The 13,900-nt window shown below is 43.8% G+C and overlaps 1 protein-coding gene across 1 annotated transcript in view; it reads left to right on the top strand.

Moving 5' to 3' along the window:
• Positions 1 to 13,900, top strand: part of VAMP4 (vesicle associated membrane protein 4) — a 42,905-nt gene that overhangs the window by 24,046 nt on the left and 4,959 nt on the right. Inside the window, exons 4-7 of the mRNA XM_069737486.1 lie at positions 2,294 to 2,344; positions 10,355 to 10,455; positions 11,403 to 11,482; positions 13,171 to 13,222. Of these exons, the coding sequence (XP_069593587.1) occupies positions 2,294 to 2,344; positions 10,355 to 10,455; positions 11,403 to 11,482; positions 13,171 to 13,222 (284 nt within the window). The remainder of the gene's footprint in view (positions 1 to 2,293; positions 2,345 to 10,354; positions 10,456 to 11,402; positions 11,483 to 13,170; positions 13,223 to 13,900) is intronic.

Below are 13,900 nucleotides of genomic sequence, written 5' to 3'. Positions count from 1 at the left end.
TATGGGCATACAGGTTATATACTGCTGAACAGTCCTACCTGTGTGTCTCCTATCAGATGCCTTGTTGAGAAATCATCTTTTATCACTTAATATAAATGATATCTTCCAGGCTCCGGGGTGGAGGGTGTCTGGAGATAACTCTGCCTCCACAGATTATTTTACATGAAGGAGGAGTTACCAGTGTGATGTGTAATGGCCGCTCTCTAATCTCCTGATTATAACTGACACATCTGCAGGCTCTTCTTAGCTTCCAGCTCACAGGCAGACAGGGCTGCCATATCGTCACAACACAGCAGAGCTCAGAGAACTGCAAAAATGTGTTTTCTAGAAGACAAATTTAATTTCTCCTGTTCTGTGTTGGTTACTTGTCTCACACTGGGAACGCCTGTGTAAAATAAGCTCTGGGGGCAGAGTTATCTTCCAATCACCATCTGCATCGGAGCCTGGAAGAGGTCACTTATATAAAATGATAAAAGCTGATTTCTCAGCAACAACACAGCTGATATGAGACACACAGGGAGGTCTTTCTTTCAGCAGTCTATAACCTGTATGCCCATATTAATAGTTTAGATAGGTCAAATGTGGTGACAGACTCCCTTTAAAGTGAGTTGGGATGAGTTGCAATGTTAGGCTGCTTTCACACATCCGGTTTTTGGTTTCAGGCTAAATCCGGCAAATTTGCAAAAAAATGGATCCGGTGTAGATTCTGAAAAACTGATGCACTGGATCCGTTTTTTAGCTGGATCCGGCTCTCTGTACTGCGCATGGGTGAGAGAGAGAGATTCCATGCCAGAAACAAAAACAAAGCTTCTGGGCATGCTCAATGTATAAAAAACGGATTCAGTCGCCGGATCCGTTCAGTCACACATCCGTTCCATGCGTTTATTGCCGGATCCGTCCCTTCAGGCTTTTTTGCCGGACACAAAAAACGTTGCAGGAGACGTTTTTTGTGTCCGGCAAAAAAGCCTGAAGGGACGGATCTGGCACAAAACGGATGAAACGCATGTCCTTCCGGCACAATCCGGCGCTAATACAACTGTATGGGTAAAAAACGGATCCGGCGTAAGAAAAAAACGGATCCGGGTTGTGCCTGAAACTGCCGGATTGTGCCTGAAAGAAAAAACCTGATGTGTGAAAGCAGCCTTAATGACAACCTGTGCACTCTTGTGGAATGATTTGGGAGGGGGAAGGCCTTTCCCAAGTCTCAAATGTGTGCTGAGCTATGCTTTCTGTATGGCTGGGCTAGCTCTCTTCCTCCCTTACCAGCTCTCTTCTGAGTTTTCACCTTCCCAGCTCTGTTTCCTGTTCCAAGCCACCTCCTTCTCAGCTTGCTTTTTTGCTCCAGGTCATCCAGTTCCCAGCTCACTTTCCTCCTCGTGATTTTCCGGTTCCAAGCTTGAATTCCTGATTGAGGTTGCCTGGTTTCCAGCTCCATTTCCTCCTCCCTTTGGCCCCGCTTCCAGCTCCCTTTCCTCCTCGCGGCCGTCCCCAGCTCCCTTTCCTCCTCGCGGCCGTCCCCGGCTCCCTCCTTTCCTCCTCGCGGCCGGTCCATCCCCGTAGCACAGTGTGTTCACACTGTCCCGCTGTTTTGCCATGTAGTCACTGTGATGTGTGTTCATCCTGCACTTCTTCCTTTATGTTGAAAGCGCACAAATTTAGTATCTTCAGAAAAGAAAAATGATCCTTGATCTATTTAAGGTTTCAAGCCATGTAACTTCCCAATCATTCCTGGAATCAGATGCTTTTTTTATTACTCTATTACAATGTCTAATTTTTCCCCTCAATTCCAGGAAGATAATTTTATTTCCTCATGTAACTGTGCCCTAAATTGTCATATTTTTTTTGGACTATGAGTCGCCTCGCAGCCCCCCTTATTGAGCTGCATGATGCTCCGCGCCTCTGTGTAGGATGAGGAGGTCAGTGACAATGGGATTAAAAGAAACTCTCAAGGGAACAGGAATATCTGCCTGACCTGCTGTATGGCTGCTGTGCGGGGGCAGATTAGGTAACTACCGCGCCCCTCTAATTCCCCTCTGCAACCTACCTACAACACACCGGGTCGTGCGGGAGACTCCGAGATAGCAGGGGCTTCCTTTACTTCCATTTTTAGGCAGTTGCATCCAGCACAATGTCACAGGCGATACTCCTGGACTTACAGGATTGCCGGCTATGGGAAATGAATGTGGTCTTTTGTCACATTCATGGGGTCTGTGTTGTTTTCTCAGTTTGCTGTGGATGCGGAGAGCTGAGGTCACACCATATGATACTGACACTGAATGTTCTCTCTTGCCAGGAGGGGACCTTCTGCACCTAAGTTTGGACCAAGGAATGACAAGATCAGACAGTAAGTCTGTGGGTGACAGCTGGAAAGTCGACTGTACCCGTCTCCATGCTTCTTGGTTATATTTGTTTGCCTCGGGAGGGATCGGATACATATTCCAGCATAGTAAGGAAGTTGTGCACGCCGCGTCCTAAAGGGCTTGCAACATACTCCCAAAAGTGCCAAAGATTTACAAAGTAACGGGACCATCTTTTTATTTATTTTTTTCTACATATTTGATAAATGTGTTGCTTTTATCTTTAAAATGTTTTTTTTATTTTTGAAATCCCATCACCTACTTAATCTGTCAGCAGGTTTTGTTATGTAACCTGAGAGCAGCATGATATACAGACAGAGGCCCTCATTTCAACGATGTGTCAGTTACTGGACGGTGTTGTTATTTCTATAAAATCAGTGTTTTATCAGCAGGAGATTATCCCTACAGGACAAGTTGTCTCATGCCTCCTAGTCCTCCTGCTCTGTAAAATCCCACCTCCACCAGTGGCAGCTTTCAGGTTTTTGTTATGTAGTTTTTAGAGCAACATGATGTAGAGGCAGAGGCCCTGATTCCAGTGATGTGTCACTGACTACGCTGTGTTTTGTAGTTTCAATGAAGAGAGTTTTATCAGCAGGAGATTATCCCTGCAGGACTAGGTGTCTGGTGCCTCTTTGTCAACTGCTTTCTATAACCTTGCCCTCACCACTGGTAAGCAGCTTTCTGCCTCTGCACAGTGTACAGAGCCAGTGGTGTGGGCAGGGTTACACAGAGCTCGGCATTCTGGGCACTGCTAGATCTGCATTAGATAAAACAGTGATTGCATCAAAATGACAACATGCAGACCAATAAGTGACACAACGCTGGAATCAGGGTATCTGCCCCTAATGCATACTACTGTCAGCAGGTTTCTTCTATGCAATCAGTCCCTTTTAATAGATTGTTGCCAGTCCATTCTTTCATTCTGGAAGCTAAGGGAAAAAAATGTCAGATTGGGAGAAAAAGAGAGGTGCAGCATAACCCCTATCAACTTTCAATCTATTTATATAATTTTACATATTTGTGTAAAATCTCAACTTTCTAAATACTTTGTATTATGTTTGGTTATACCTCACTCCAGAGCTGTATTCATAATTCTGCTCCATCTACACTCCCTAATAGCCTAGCTGAAATCCTACAATGCCGTGAGACGGGTGTCTGGTATAAAGATGTAACTTCCTAGAGTGAAATCACGAGAGAGAGGAGAAATACTGAGAGATTTCAGCTCTGAGGCCCAAAGGAAGTGAATGCAGTCCTGTACTGGATAAGCAATGCAATTATTTTAATGTTTGTTTTTTTTTTTAAGATTTAGAATTTTTATGTAGGTAAATTGGACATAAGGCTAAAACTGAAGTTCAAGGCATGGTGATATGGGGCGCCTCTAGTCCCCCTCGATTTTGGGGCTGGATAACAACTGTGACTGCTGCCACCTATTCTGATTCTCAGTGTAGGTGCCTGCTCCTTTCTAGATGGCTAAATTGTAAACTCTTCTGACCAGGTAGCGTTATCGTGATGTATTATTCGGATTGCAGCTCTGCATTCCTGCAGGATGATTGCATTGTCCCGCGAGCTCACCACTATTAAATAATTTCCTCCAATTTCTCAATTGAAAAGTGAAATGGTCCCTGACTGAATTTCCACCCTGGAGGGTTATAATGTGTTTCCAGTCCGGGTGGGTAACGCCTTCATGGGTTACTAGAAGTCATTGTATCCTATTAGAATGAGAAGTAGCGCGGTTTTCACGGTATTTTGTCAGTGTGCTCGGAAGTTCCAGGAATCCTTTTTAGGGTATGTGCACATGTAGAAAGCTCCTCTGCGGATTTTTCCGCAGCGGATTTGATAAATCCACAGTGCAAAACCGCTGCGTTTTTTCCTGCGGATTTATCGCAGTTTCTATTGCGGATTCCGCTGCGGTTTTACATCTGCAGTTTTCTATTGGAGCAGGTGTAAAAACGCTGCGGATTCCGCACAAAGAATTGACATGCTGCGGAAAATAAAACGCTGCGTTTCCGCTCGGTTTTTTTCTCAGCATGTGCACAGCGTTTTTGGTTACCCATAGGTTTACATTGTACTGTAAACTCATTGGAAACTGCTGCGGTTCCGCAGCAAAATCTGCAACGTGTGCACATAGCCTTATAATTCGCGATCCCGCTGTTTTCCCCGGTGAAACTCTAAGGGCTGCTTCACGTGGGTCAAAGCAAGTCAGCGAAATCTACAGATATTTATTGTGAAATTTACCCTTTGCAATCCAAATGTGTCCCACGTGGAGTTACCGTGGAAAAAAAAAAGCTAAAAATCTTAGCTGTATACCTAGATGTGATATCCCAGAGTACCCGGCTGTGTGGTTAGCGGACAGCCTTCCAATATGGTGCCTAAACTGTTAGCGCCAGGAGAGAAAATCTGCGCCGTATTTCAGGTTGTTGCACCGTGTAGCCATCAGCTAAAGGAGACCGATCACCAGGGCAAAAGTGGCTAGATTTTGCTTTTATTTTATTCCCGCTGCTCCCCCAAGTATTCAGATTTTTGTTTTTTTTAAATCCGACATACGGTTGCAGAGATTTCAGCCTTTATAGTTTGGTGCTAATTTTTGTGGCCTTTACAAAGGGGTGTGGCTCGTGGGATTTTTCTGGGGGTGTGTCTTTAGGCTGCCCTGCATAATTACCCTGTGAGCCACACCCCTTTAGCAAAGACTAAAAAAAAAATGCACTGAATAAAAAGGCCCATATTTCTGGAACCGTATAGTGGAATGGAAAAAATAAAAAATTTGAGTACTTGGGGAGCAGCAGGAATAAAATAAGAGCCAGAACTGACCACTTTTGACCTGATGCAAGATCGCAACCAGCAATAGTGTAGAGTAATCCACACTTGACAACGCCCTCTGGAGAAAACGGATGCCTTCAGCTATTGAGGGTTACCAATATTAAAACTTAGCTTTTAATAACCATATATTAAAACATTAGAACCCAACAAATCAACACATACACAAATATAAAGTGCTCAAAACAAACAGTGCTCAAGATAAAAGAATGGAATGGTCTCACCACTCAGGACGGACACACGAATATGATCAATATTTCAGCCAATGAGGCTATAAGGACTAGTAGTCCAGGGGAAAGGTCAGCAGATTGGGGCACAAAAAATGCTGTCTACCCTGTGACCCTTGTGTAACTCCTGTCCTTACAAGGACAGGCCCCAAATGGACCCTGCTATGGACAACCACCAAATGTATGTAAGTGGACAGTTATATTCTCTTCTCCCTACGCGTTTCATCACCGATGTAGGAGACTCATCAGGGGAGTATAAACAGAAGTGTGTGCTACAAGGCACAAAAGTCCAAGCATACAAATTCAATATATGAAGTCCGTGTTTAAAGATTCATCATGGGTCCCGCAGTGGCTGAGCACCCAGAGGCGAGGTATGGCTGTCTGTGTCTGCAGTCCAAAGTGTATCCTCACTAACACCCCCACAGAGTTGAGCTTATAAAGAGAAATAGGTCACCTCCCCTAGATAATCCATGCTGCGTCATAGGCTAGCGTAACCATAAAAGTGAATACACTACTTACATAATATGCATGAAAGATCCCCTTTAAAGGACTCATGCACCTTCCATGGCTAAAGTGTGCTTGGACAACAGCAATTCCTCCTTTCTCCATACGCACAGGTATGCTCCGCTTAGGTGACCATGCACGTGTTCATACATAGGAGAGGGAGGCAGCAACTTATCTACCCTGAGAACCGTAGTATTGGGTATGTTGACATTCTGGAGAGTTAGGAGGCTCCACACACATTTTGTTCTTTGAGCTTCTTAAAAAATATGACAGCCACTTTTAGGCTTTAGGGATATGTGCTGTGGGGGTAGTCTGGTTGCCATATGTGAGCACCATCATTATTACTCCCGAGTGTTTTAGGTTATATGACCCCTATGCCCTCTCGTCGGCGAAGTTGGTGGTCATATTAGTTGCCATCTCGCTTCCCTAAAAACTGATATCTGGGTAGAATTTTCTTTTTGAGGGTGGGGGGGAGTATAAGGCAGCAGCTCAGAATGTCAAAGGGGTTTTACATGCCCACCAGCATTATGCCGCTGCTCCCTCTGGGGTTTTTTTTTTTAGTTGAAAGGCGGCAATACTACAGTCTTCACTGCATAAATCCTTGTAGACCAGTGATTGGCTGCAGTGGTCAAAAAACCTGCAGTGTCCTGACTACAGCGTGAAGACTAGACTAGGGGCCGTGAAGGAGGTACAGCACCGAACCTGTGGTGGGCAAGTAAAGTTTTCTTATTTTTACAGTGGGCTAGTAAGTGGGCAACAAAATAATTGTAGAAAACCTTTTTATTCTAGTAACTAAAAATTGTGAATTAGAATTGTTAATTTTTTTTTAAATTTCCTAGTGAATGATTTTTACATAAGTTGAAAAAAGACCTCGGTCCATCAAGTTCAACCTTTCTCCATTTTGTCGCTAAATTGTCTACAACCCATAATAAAGGATCGGATTCTTCACGGTTACTGGTTTCATCTCGAATTCTTGGCTAACTAGGGAAGAAACATCGTTCTGTCACAGATCCTTTTGTAGAATAGACTCGCGTGTGTCACTTGGACGATGCGAGTGGAATGCAAATAAGTCGCTCCATGAATGAGTCAAAGCAGGATGTTATTCCCATTACAGAGCTGTGAAGAATTCTTGATCTCAGAACATCTGTGCCTCCCTTAACCCCCGGCGTTCTCACTAGAGAACACTTGAGTTACTTTAAAGAAGCTAAAATATAGCTGTTGCATCACATACACACCATATGGATGTCCAGAGATCAGTCATAACATAAACCACCTTGCTTCTACTGTGCGGAATCCCCTCTTGCTGACAAAACATATGTGACTCTTCGAGGCATGGAGGCTACAAGACCTCTGAAGGCATCCTATGGTACCTGGCATCAGGAAGGTAACAGCAGATCCTTTGTCCTGTATGTTGGAAGGAGGGTCATCTATGAATCTGATACACATCTGATTGACATTTTGAGAATTCGGAAGCCAAGTCAACTCTTGTCATGTTCCTCAACCATTCCTGAAAAATATTTGCAGGGAGCATTATTCTGCTAGAAGAGGCCGCTACCATTATGGAAAGCCTTTACCATGAACATTTGTTTGGTCTGCACAATGTTTAAGCAGGTGGAACATGTCAAAATAACATCCACTAGAAGATACTAACCACTACATCCTGGGAACAGCTCACAAGACCTGCTGTTTTGGAGATGTTCTTACCCAGTTATGTAGCCATCAAAGTATGGCCATAGTAAACTTGTGCAGGTCCTTATACTTGCAAATTTTTCCTTCTTCCAACACACTAACTTCAAGAACTGACTTAAACGAACTGCAATATGAATGAACAAAAGAGAAATCTAAATGAAATCAATATTTCGTGTGACCACGCTTTACCTTCAAAACTGCATCAGTTCTAGGTACACTTGCACAGGTTTTGGAGGAACAAGGCTGGGAGGTTGTTTCAGGTATCTTGGAGATCTAACCACAGATCTTCTGTGGATGGAGGCTTGTGCAAATCCTTCTGTGTTCATGTACTCCCAACCAGAAAGACTCGATAATTTTGAGATCAGGGCTCCGTGAGGATCATGTCATCATGCAACAGTGCAACATCATGGAGGTTCCTTGCAAGTTTAGGGTTGTATTTTGGCAAACATAGTAAGGGATTTGCTCCGGGATGATCCCTGATGATTTTGTGCTAAGAAATACAGGCCAATCCTTATTCATCATACCGTCAGGGTTGTGTTTGGCTCAAAGTCTATTCTGCAGGAGGACAACGACCCCAAACATAACAACCAATGTCATTAAGAACTATCTTCAGGGTAAAGCAGAACAAGGAGACCTGGAAGAGATGATACAGCCCCCGCAGAGCCCTGATCTCAACTTCATCCAATCTGTGTGGGATTTCACAAAGCAACAGAAGGTTTTTCCCAAGCCTACATCCAGAGAAGATCTGTCATTAGTTCTCCAAGATGTTTAGAACATCCTCCCTGCTGAGTTCCTTCAAAAACTGTGTACAAGTGTGCCTAAAGAACTGATGATGATTAGATGGCAATGGGTGGTCTCGCCAAATATTGATTTGATTCAGATTTCTCTTTTGTTCATTCACTTTGCATTTGTTAATTGATTCAATAAGGAGCCGTAAAACTATATATATAAATTATTTTTTAAAAGCATTGTTACTTTGCAGCAATTTTTTTCTGCCTAAATCTTTTATACACACACACACACACACACACACACACAGACACCCCACCTGTATAAGTCTGTAGATGCATATAGATATGCACATACATCGACATGTTCTCATGATGTCCTGGACAATTACATGGTTTCAAACTTACTGTTGTTGAAACGGTTAAGGTTTTCCTGACCGCTGTGTGAAAAGATGGTGGAGTCAACAGTTGGTGTTCAAAGGAAAGTGTGAGTGCTATAAATCACAGGGCAGACTCTTCGTATTCCATTTTTTTGTTGGTATTTGACCCCTGGTCACTGAGTCGTGGTGTTTTCAGCTCCCGCTTAGGAACGCTAACTCTACAGAATGCACATAGGCAAATATTTCTTGAAGTGAGTTAAGTGATCCACTTGCTGTAAATAGTTTGAAGACAACATGACCCGTCGTGTCCACAGTCCTTTATTACTTAAGTATTTAGATAGCGCAGTCATCATCGGGTTGTTCTTGCATACCGTTTCAGTTGAGCCTTTACTGTACATTGTTCCTACATGGAGAAATGGTTGTGTACACTTTGGTTTCCTGCATTCTCTTCCAGAAGGTTCACACATTCGGAATTGAAGCTCCATGTTGGTCGAAAGTGGGATTGAGAGTGATTGACCAGTGAACCAATAATTTCCAACTTTTCCAAAATAGTATCTGCCGGAATAAGCCAACAGCCAAATCCCATCCATATATATCATTGTAAGGGGAAAAAATCTCTCATGACAAGAGCACTCCACTTAAAAGGGTTTGTCCGCTATTAGGACAACTCCTTCTTGAACTAAATGTTTGGCCCCGATAACATTAAAAAAAAAACCCTATACTCCCCTCCTGTGCCGTTCCAGCTGTGTCGGCACTCGCGGCCCTAAGCTCTTGTGCGGTGTTGTGACACATGGTGCCCGGTACCCAGTCGGCGCTGGCATCACTGTCCCCGCCTTCGCACGGATTGAACGTGAAGAGCAAGTCAGAGATCAGCTGCAGCCAGACTTCCTCTTCTTGCTCAATCCGTAAGAAGGTGGGGACAGTGACGCCAGCGCCAGGCATCACATGTCATTCCACCGCACCAGAGCTCAGGGACCGCGAGTGCCGACACCGCTGGAACGGCACCACCACGGAAGGGGAGTTTAGTTTTTTTAATTTTATCGGGGCCAAACATTTAGTTCAAGAACAGGTTCTGGCAGTGGTCATCTCCTTTAATATCTTGCTTGTAAAGCCTATAGTGTTGGGAGGCGTTCTGTAAGAAATATTGAGCAATGAAATAAAAGGATATTTGAAGATAATAGACTGCTAATTTTTGTTAAATTTTTTTTTTTTTTAAATGGAATCAGAAAATGCCCTTATTCAAATCCGTTTGTATGAAATGTGGTTTTTTTTTTTTGGTTTTTTTTTGTGGTGGGATGGTTTTTGTTTTTTCATAATAAAATCTGTATAAAATCTGAAATGGTAATATTGACATTTTCACACTGGCCACTGAGGCTAATCCAGACTCGTTATTTCCTGAATAGTTTTCAGCGGGCTCCTTATCATCAGAGGCAGGATTACAAAGACCTCTATACACAGCTGATGACACAGGATCCACAGTAGGCGACCACCTCCCTACACAGTGACCTCTGCACACTTTCATTAGAAGTTTTGATACAAAAGATAGCCCTGGAATCAGTTTATTGCTGCTTATGTACAAGTGAATTTCCTGACCTTAAGAAGTATGAAAATGTGCAAGATCCCGGTCCATCCAGTTCTTACTTGTCTATTTCCAGTGTGCAGAACCAGGTGGATGAGGTCATTGACGTCATGCAGGAAAATATCACCAAAGTGATAGAACGAGGAGAGAGGTTGGATGAGCTGCAAGATAAGTCCGGTAAGATTACACTGATGGTTCCCTAGAAAAGTATATTAACCCCCGGCTGTCATGAAAACCTTTCTGCGCCTGCTGATCATGTGACAGACACCGATGGGCAGGATCACTGACAGCGGGATGTAACTGGTTAACAGCCACAGAGTGAGCACTGCTCCACCCGCGGCTGTTAAAGCCACGTGATGACTGTCATTGTGTGCGGTAAAGATGCAGGCTCAGCTTGTGTGCTTGCATCAAAGGCAGGGACCCTGTTTGGCTTTTGGACAAGTGGCCACATAGATATAATTGTCCATAGTGAGGCGTGAGGCCATCAGACGTCTTCATAATCCTGAGTGGACTACATGTGGCTTCATCCATACTGCTTTTTGTGCTTTCAAAAATTCTGCGTCTCACCGGTAACCTTGCTGGGCCTTAATTATCTGCTTCCTGCTAAAGTAAATTAAGTAATAGTCGACGTGGCTGATTATTTTCTTTTTTTTCTTGAGTCCCTTAAAATAAAGTTTGAACAACAATTGCTTACCACACCTGCTCCAATAGCATCCTGGGTGCACAGCATCCTTAGCAGGCAATCGATTACATAAAAGTAGAAGAACGCCGACTTTGAGAATCTATGCGGAAAAACAACAATAAATATCAAGCCTACTGACGCGTTTCAGAATATAATTCCTTAATAGTAGATCATCTATGGTTAATTATATTCCGAAACGCGTCAGTAGGCTTCAAGTTTTCTATTGTTGGTTTTGCTCATGGATTTCCAATAGAGTATTGAATAGAGGAGAATGGAGCGCCGGCTTTCTTCACCCTTAAAATAAAGGTTTTCACGAATGATAACAAGTGTAAAAGTCCTATGTATAACCCACTGCTTGATGAGTTTCCGGTTGGATTCTGGGGTCTTCTCCCTCTCTGGCTTCTCAGCCTTTGCTTTCTTTTATTTTTGCTTTGACCCATAGAAAGTTTATCGGATAATGCGACAGCGTTCAGCAGCAGAGCAAGACAACTCCGGAGACAAATGTGGTGGCGGGAATGCAAGGTGATTTTTTTTTTGGGTTATGTTTTTGTCTATCATTTTGTTCTGGTTACCGCATAAACCACCTCTCTTAGTCTCGACAAAGAGTAAAGTGCAGGCTAAGCATTGTAAGACCACTACTGTAGAGGCACAAGCTACTCATAATATGTAATAGTAATTAAATGTATCTGCATGTAATCTATAGCCTTGTTCTTTCACGCGATCTCCAACCCACAATATAAGATGCATCCAAAAAATCTAATTCCGGACGTAGTAAAAATTTTTTTGCTTTTTATTAAATATCCATTACAATGATCACAAGATATTCCACTCCATGCACATTCTGTCCAACAAAACCGGTTCGAAGAGAAGCACTACTGGTTGACGATTTTCGAACCTAGTTGGTTCTAAGGCCAGATTCACCCGTCCACATATCGCAGGCCAGCCCCAGGTCTCTGGCCAGGAGTTGGCAGCCTTACATATGCCTATTAGGCTGTTCGGTTTTGGGAGACCCACAGCCGGTCCATGAATCACAAATGTGTGAATCCATCCTTGGAACCATCTAGGCTCGAAACGCATTAACCATTAGGCTATGTGCACACGTCCGGAATTGTCGCGGCAATTCCGGAACTCCCTACCGCGGGAAAAACTCATGCGGAATTGGCATGTTTTCCCGCTAAACACTAGCGTTTTACACGTGTAATTAGCTTGCATAATGCTTTAGTTTTCCAAGCGATCTGTAGCATCGCTTGGAAAACTGATTGACGGGTTGGTCACACTTGTCAAACATAGTGTTTGACAAGTGTGACTAACTTTTTACTATTGATGCTGCCTATGCAGCATCAATAGTAAAAAGATCTAACGATAAAAATAATATATTAAAAAAAAAAAATCGTGATATTCTCACCTTCCATCGTCCCTCGCAGCGTTCCCACTCCTCGCGCTGCTCCCGTTCCCAGTAATGCCTCGCGGCAATGACCACAGATGACGTCATCACAGGTCATTGCCGCAAAGCATCCTTGGGAATGCGAGCATCGTGAGGAGCGGGAAGACTGCCGGGGACGCCGGAAGGGGAGAATATCACAATTTTTTATTTTAATTCTTTTCTTTTTTAACAATTATATGGTTCCCAGGGCCTGGAGGAGAGTCTCCTCTGCTCCACCCTGGGTACCAACCGCACATGATCCGCCACATGCGGAAAGTAAGCGGATCAATGCATTCCTATGTGTGCTCTCAGATTAAATAGCAAAAACCTGCTGACAGATTCCCTTTAAGGAAGATGAGCCTTCCTTGGAGATGTCTGGCAGCAGCTCCCCTCTCTCCGTTGAGAACGCATGCATGTGCTTGGGGTGAGGGAGGTAAGAAAAGCTGTCCACTGAATGAGCTGTCTAAAGTGCATAGTCAACTGAAGGAAGTTGTATAATGTCTGTGACCAAGTCTTTTTTTATTTGCACGTCTAAGGATTGTCATGAAAAGTAAGCCAGCCTAAATCTAACCCATGTTCCAGACTTTAAAGGCTTAAGCTAGATGCTCGATTTTCCGTAAATCCAGCTCCATACATTTATCAGGCTGTTGAGTTTGGGTGAGGAGAGCAGCGGCTGGACTGGACCAGTACCTTGACTATCGGACCCGTGAAGTCGGCCCTAGGTAGACATTGGGCTCCACAAGTGTTCAATGATTCCATCTCTAACATCAGACATGTTCTGTTTTAGATGAAAGCCATTGTTGCGTTGGTCTTCGTTTTCATCCTGCTCGTCATTATCGGTAAGTGTGGTGAATGTTGGCTGCGCTGGTGAATATTTGATTGGAATAAGAAATACTAGTCATCCATGAGTTATACCAAGAAGTAACATTAAATAATGGGATAAGGAAAGGTATAAGGGTATGTTCACACGTTCCTCATTTCCCTCCTTTTTTTTTCAGGACTAAAAACCGCAGCTCTTGGCAGAAAACGCAGGTCCTTTTTTTGATGCGTTTTTTGATGCGTTTTTTGATGCAGTTTTCTATGCAGAGTCTGTGTTTTCTAGGAAGTTTTTTAGGGTTAAAATGGCTGAAAATACCCTAACCCTACCCCTAATCCTAACCCTATTCTAACCTTAGTGGAAAAAAAACAAAATTCTTAATTTTTTTATTGTCCCTACCTATGGGGGTGACAAAGGGGGGGGGGGGGGGGGTCATTTACTATTTTTTTTATTTTGATCACTGAGATAGGTTATATCTCAGTGATCAAAATGCACTTTGGAACGAATCTGCCGGCCGGCAGATTTGGCGTGCGCACTGCGCATGCGCCCGCCATTTTGCAAGATGGCGGCGCCCAGGGAGAAGACGGCCGGACGGACACCGGGAGGCCGGGTAAGTATAATGGGGGGAGATGAGGGCACGGGGGGGGCGTCGGAGCACGGGGGGGTGGCATCGGAGCATGGGGGGGTGGGATTGGGGCAC

The sequence above is a fragment of the Ranitomeya imitator genome, chromosome 8, assembly GCF_032444005.1.
Source record: "Ranitomeya imitator isolate aRanImi1 chromosome 8, aRanImi1.pri, whole genome shotgun sequence".
Taxonomy (NCBI): Eukaryota; Metazoa; Chordata; class Amphibia; order Anura; family Dendrobatidae; genus Ranitomeya; species Ranitomeya imitator.
This window is presented reverse-complemented; position numbering and strand designations above follow the sequence as displayed.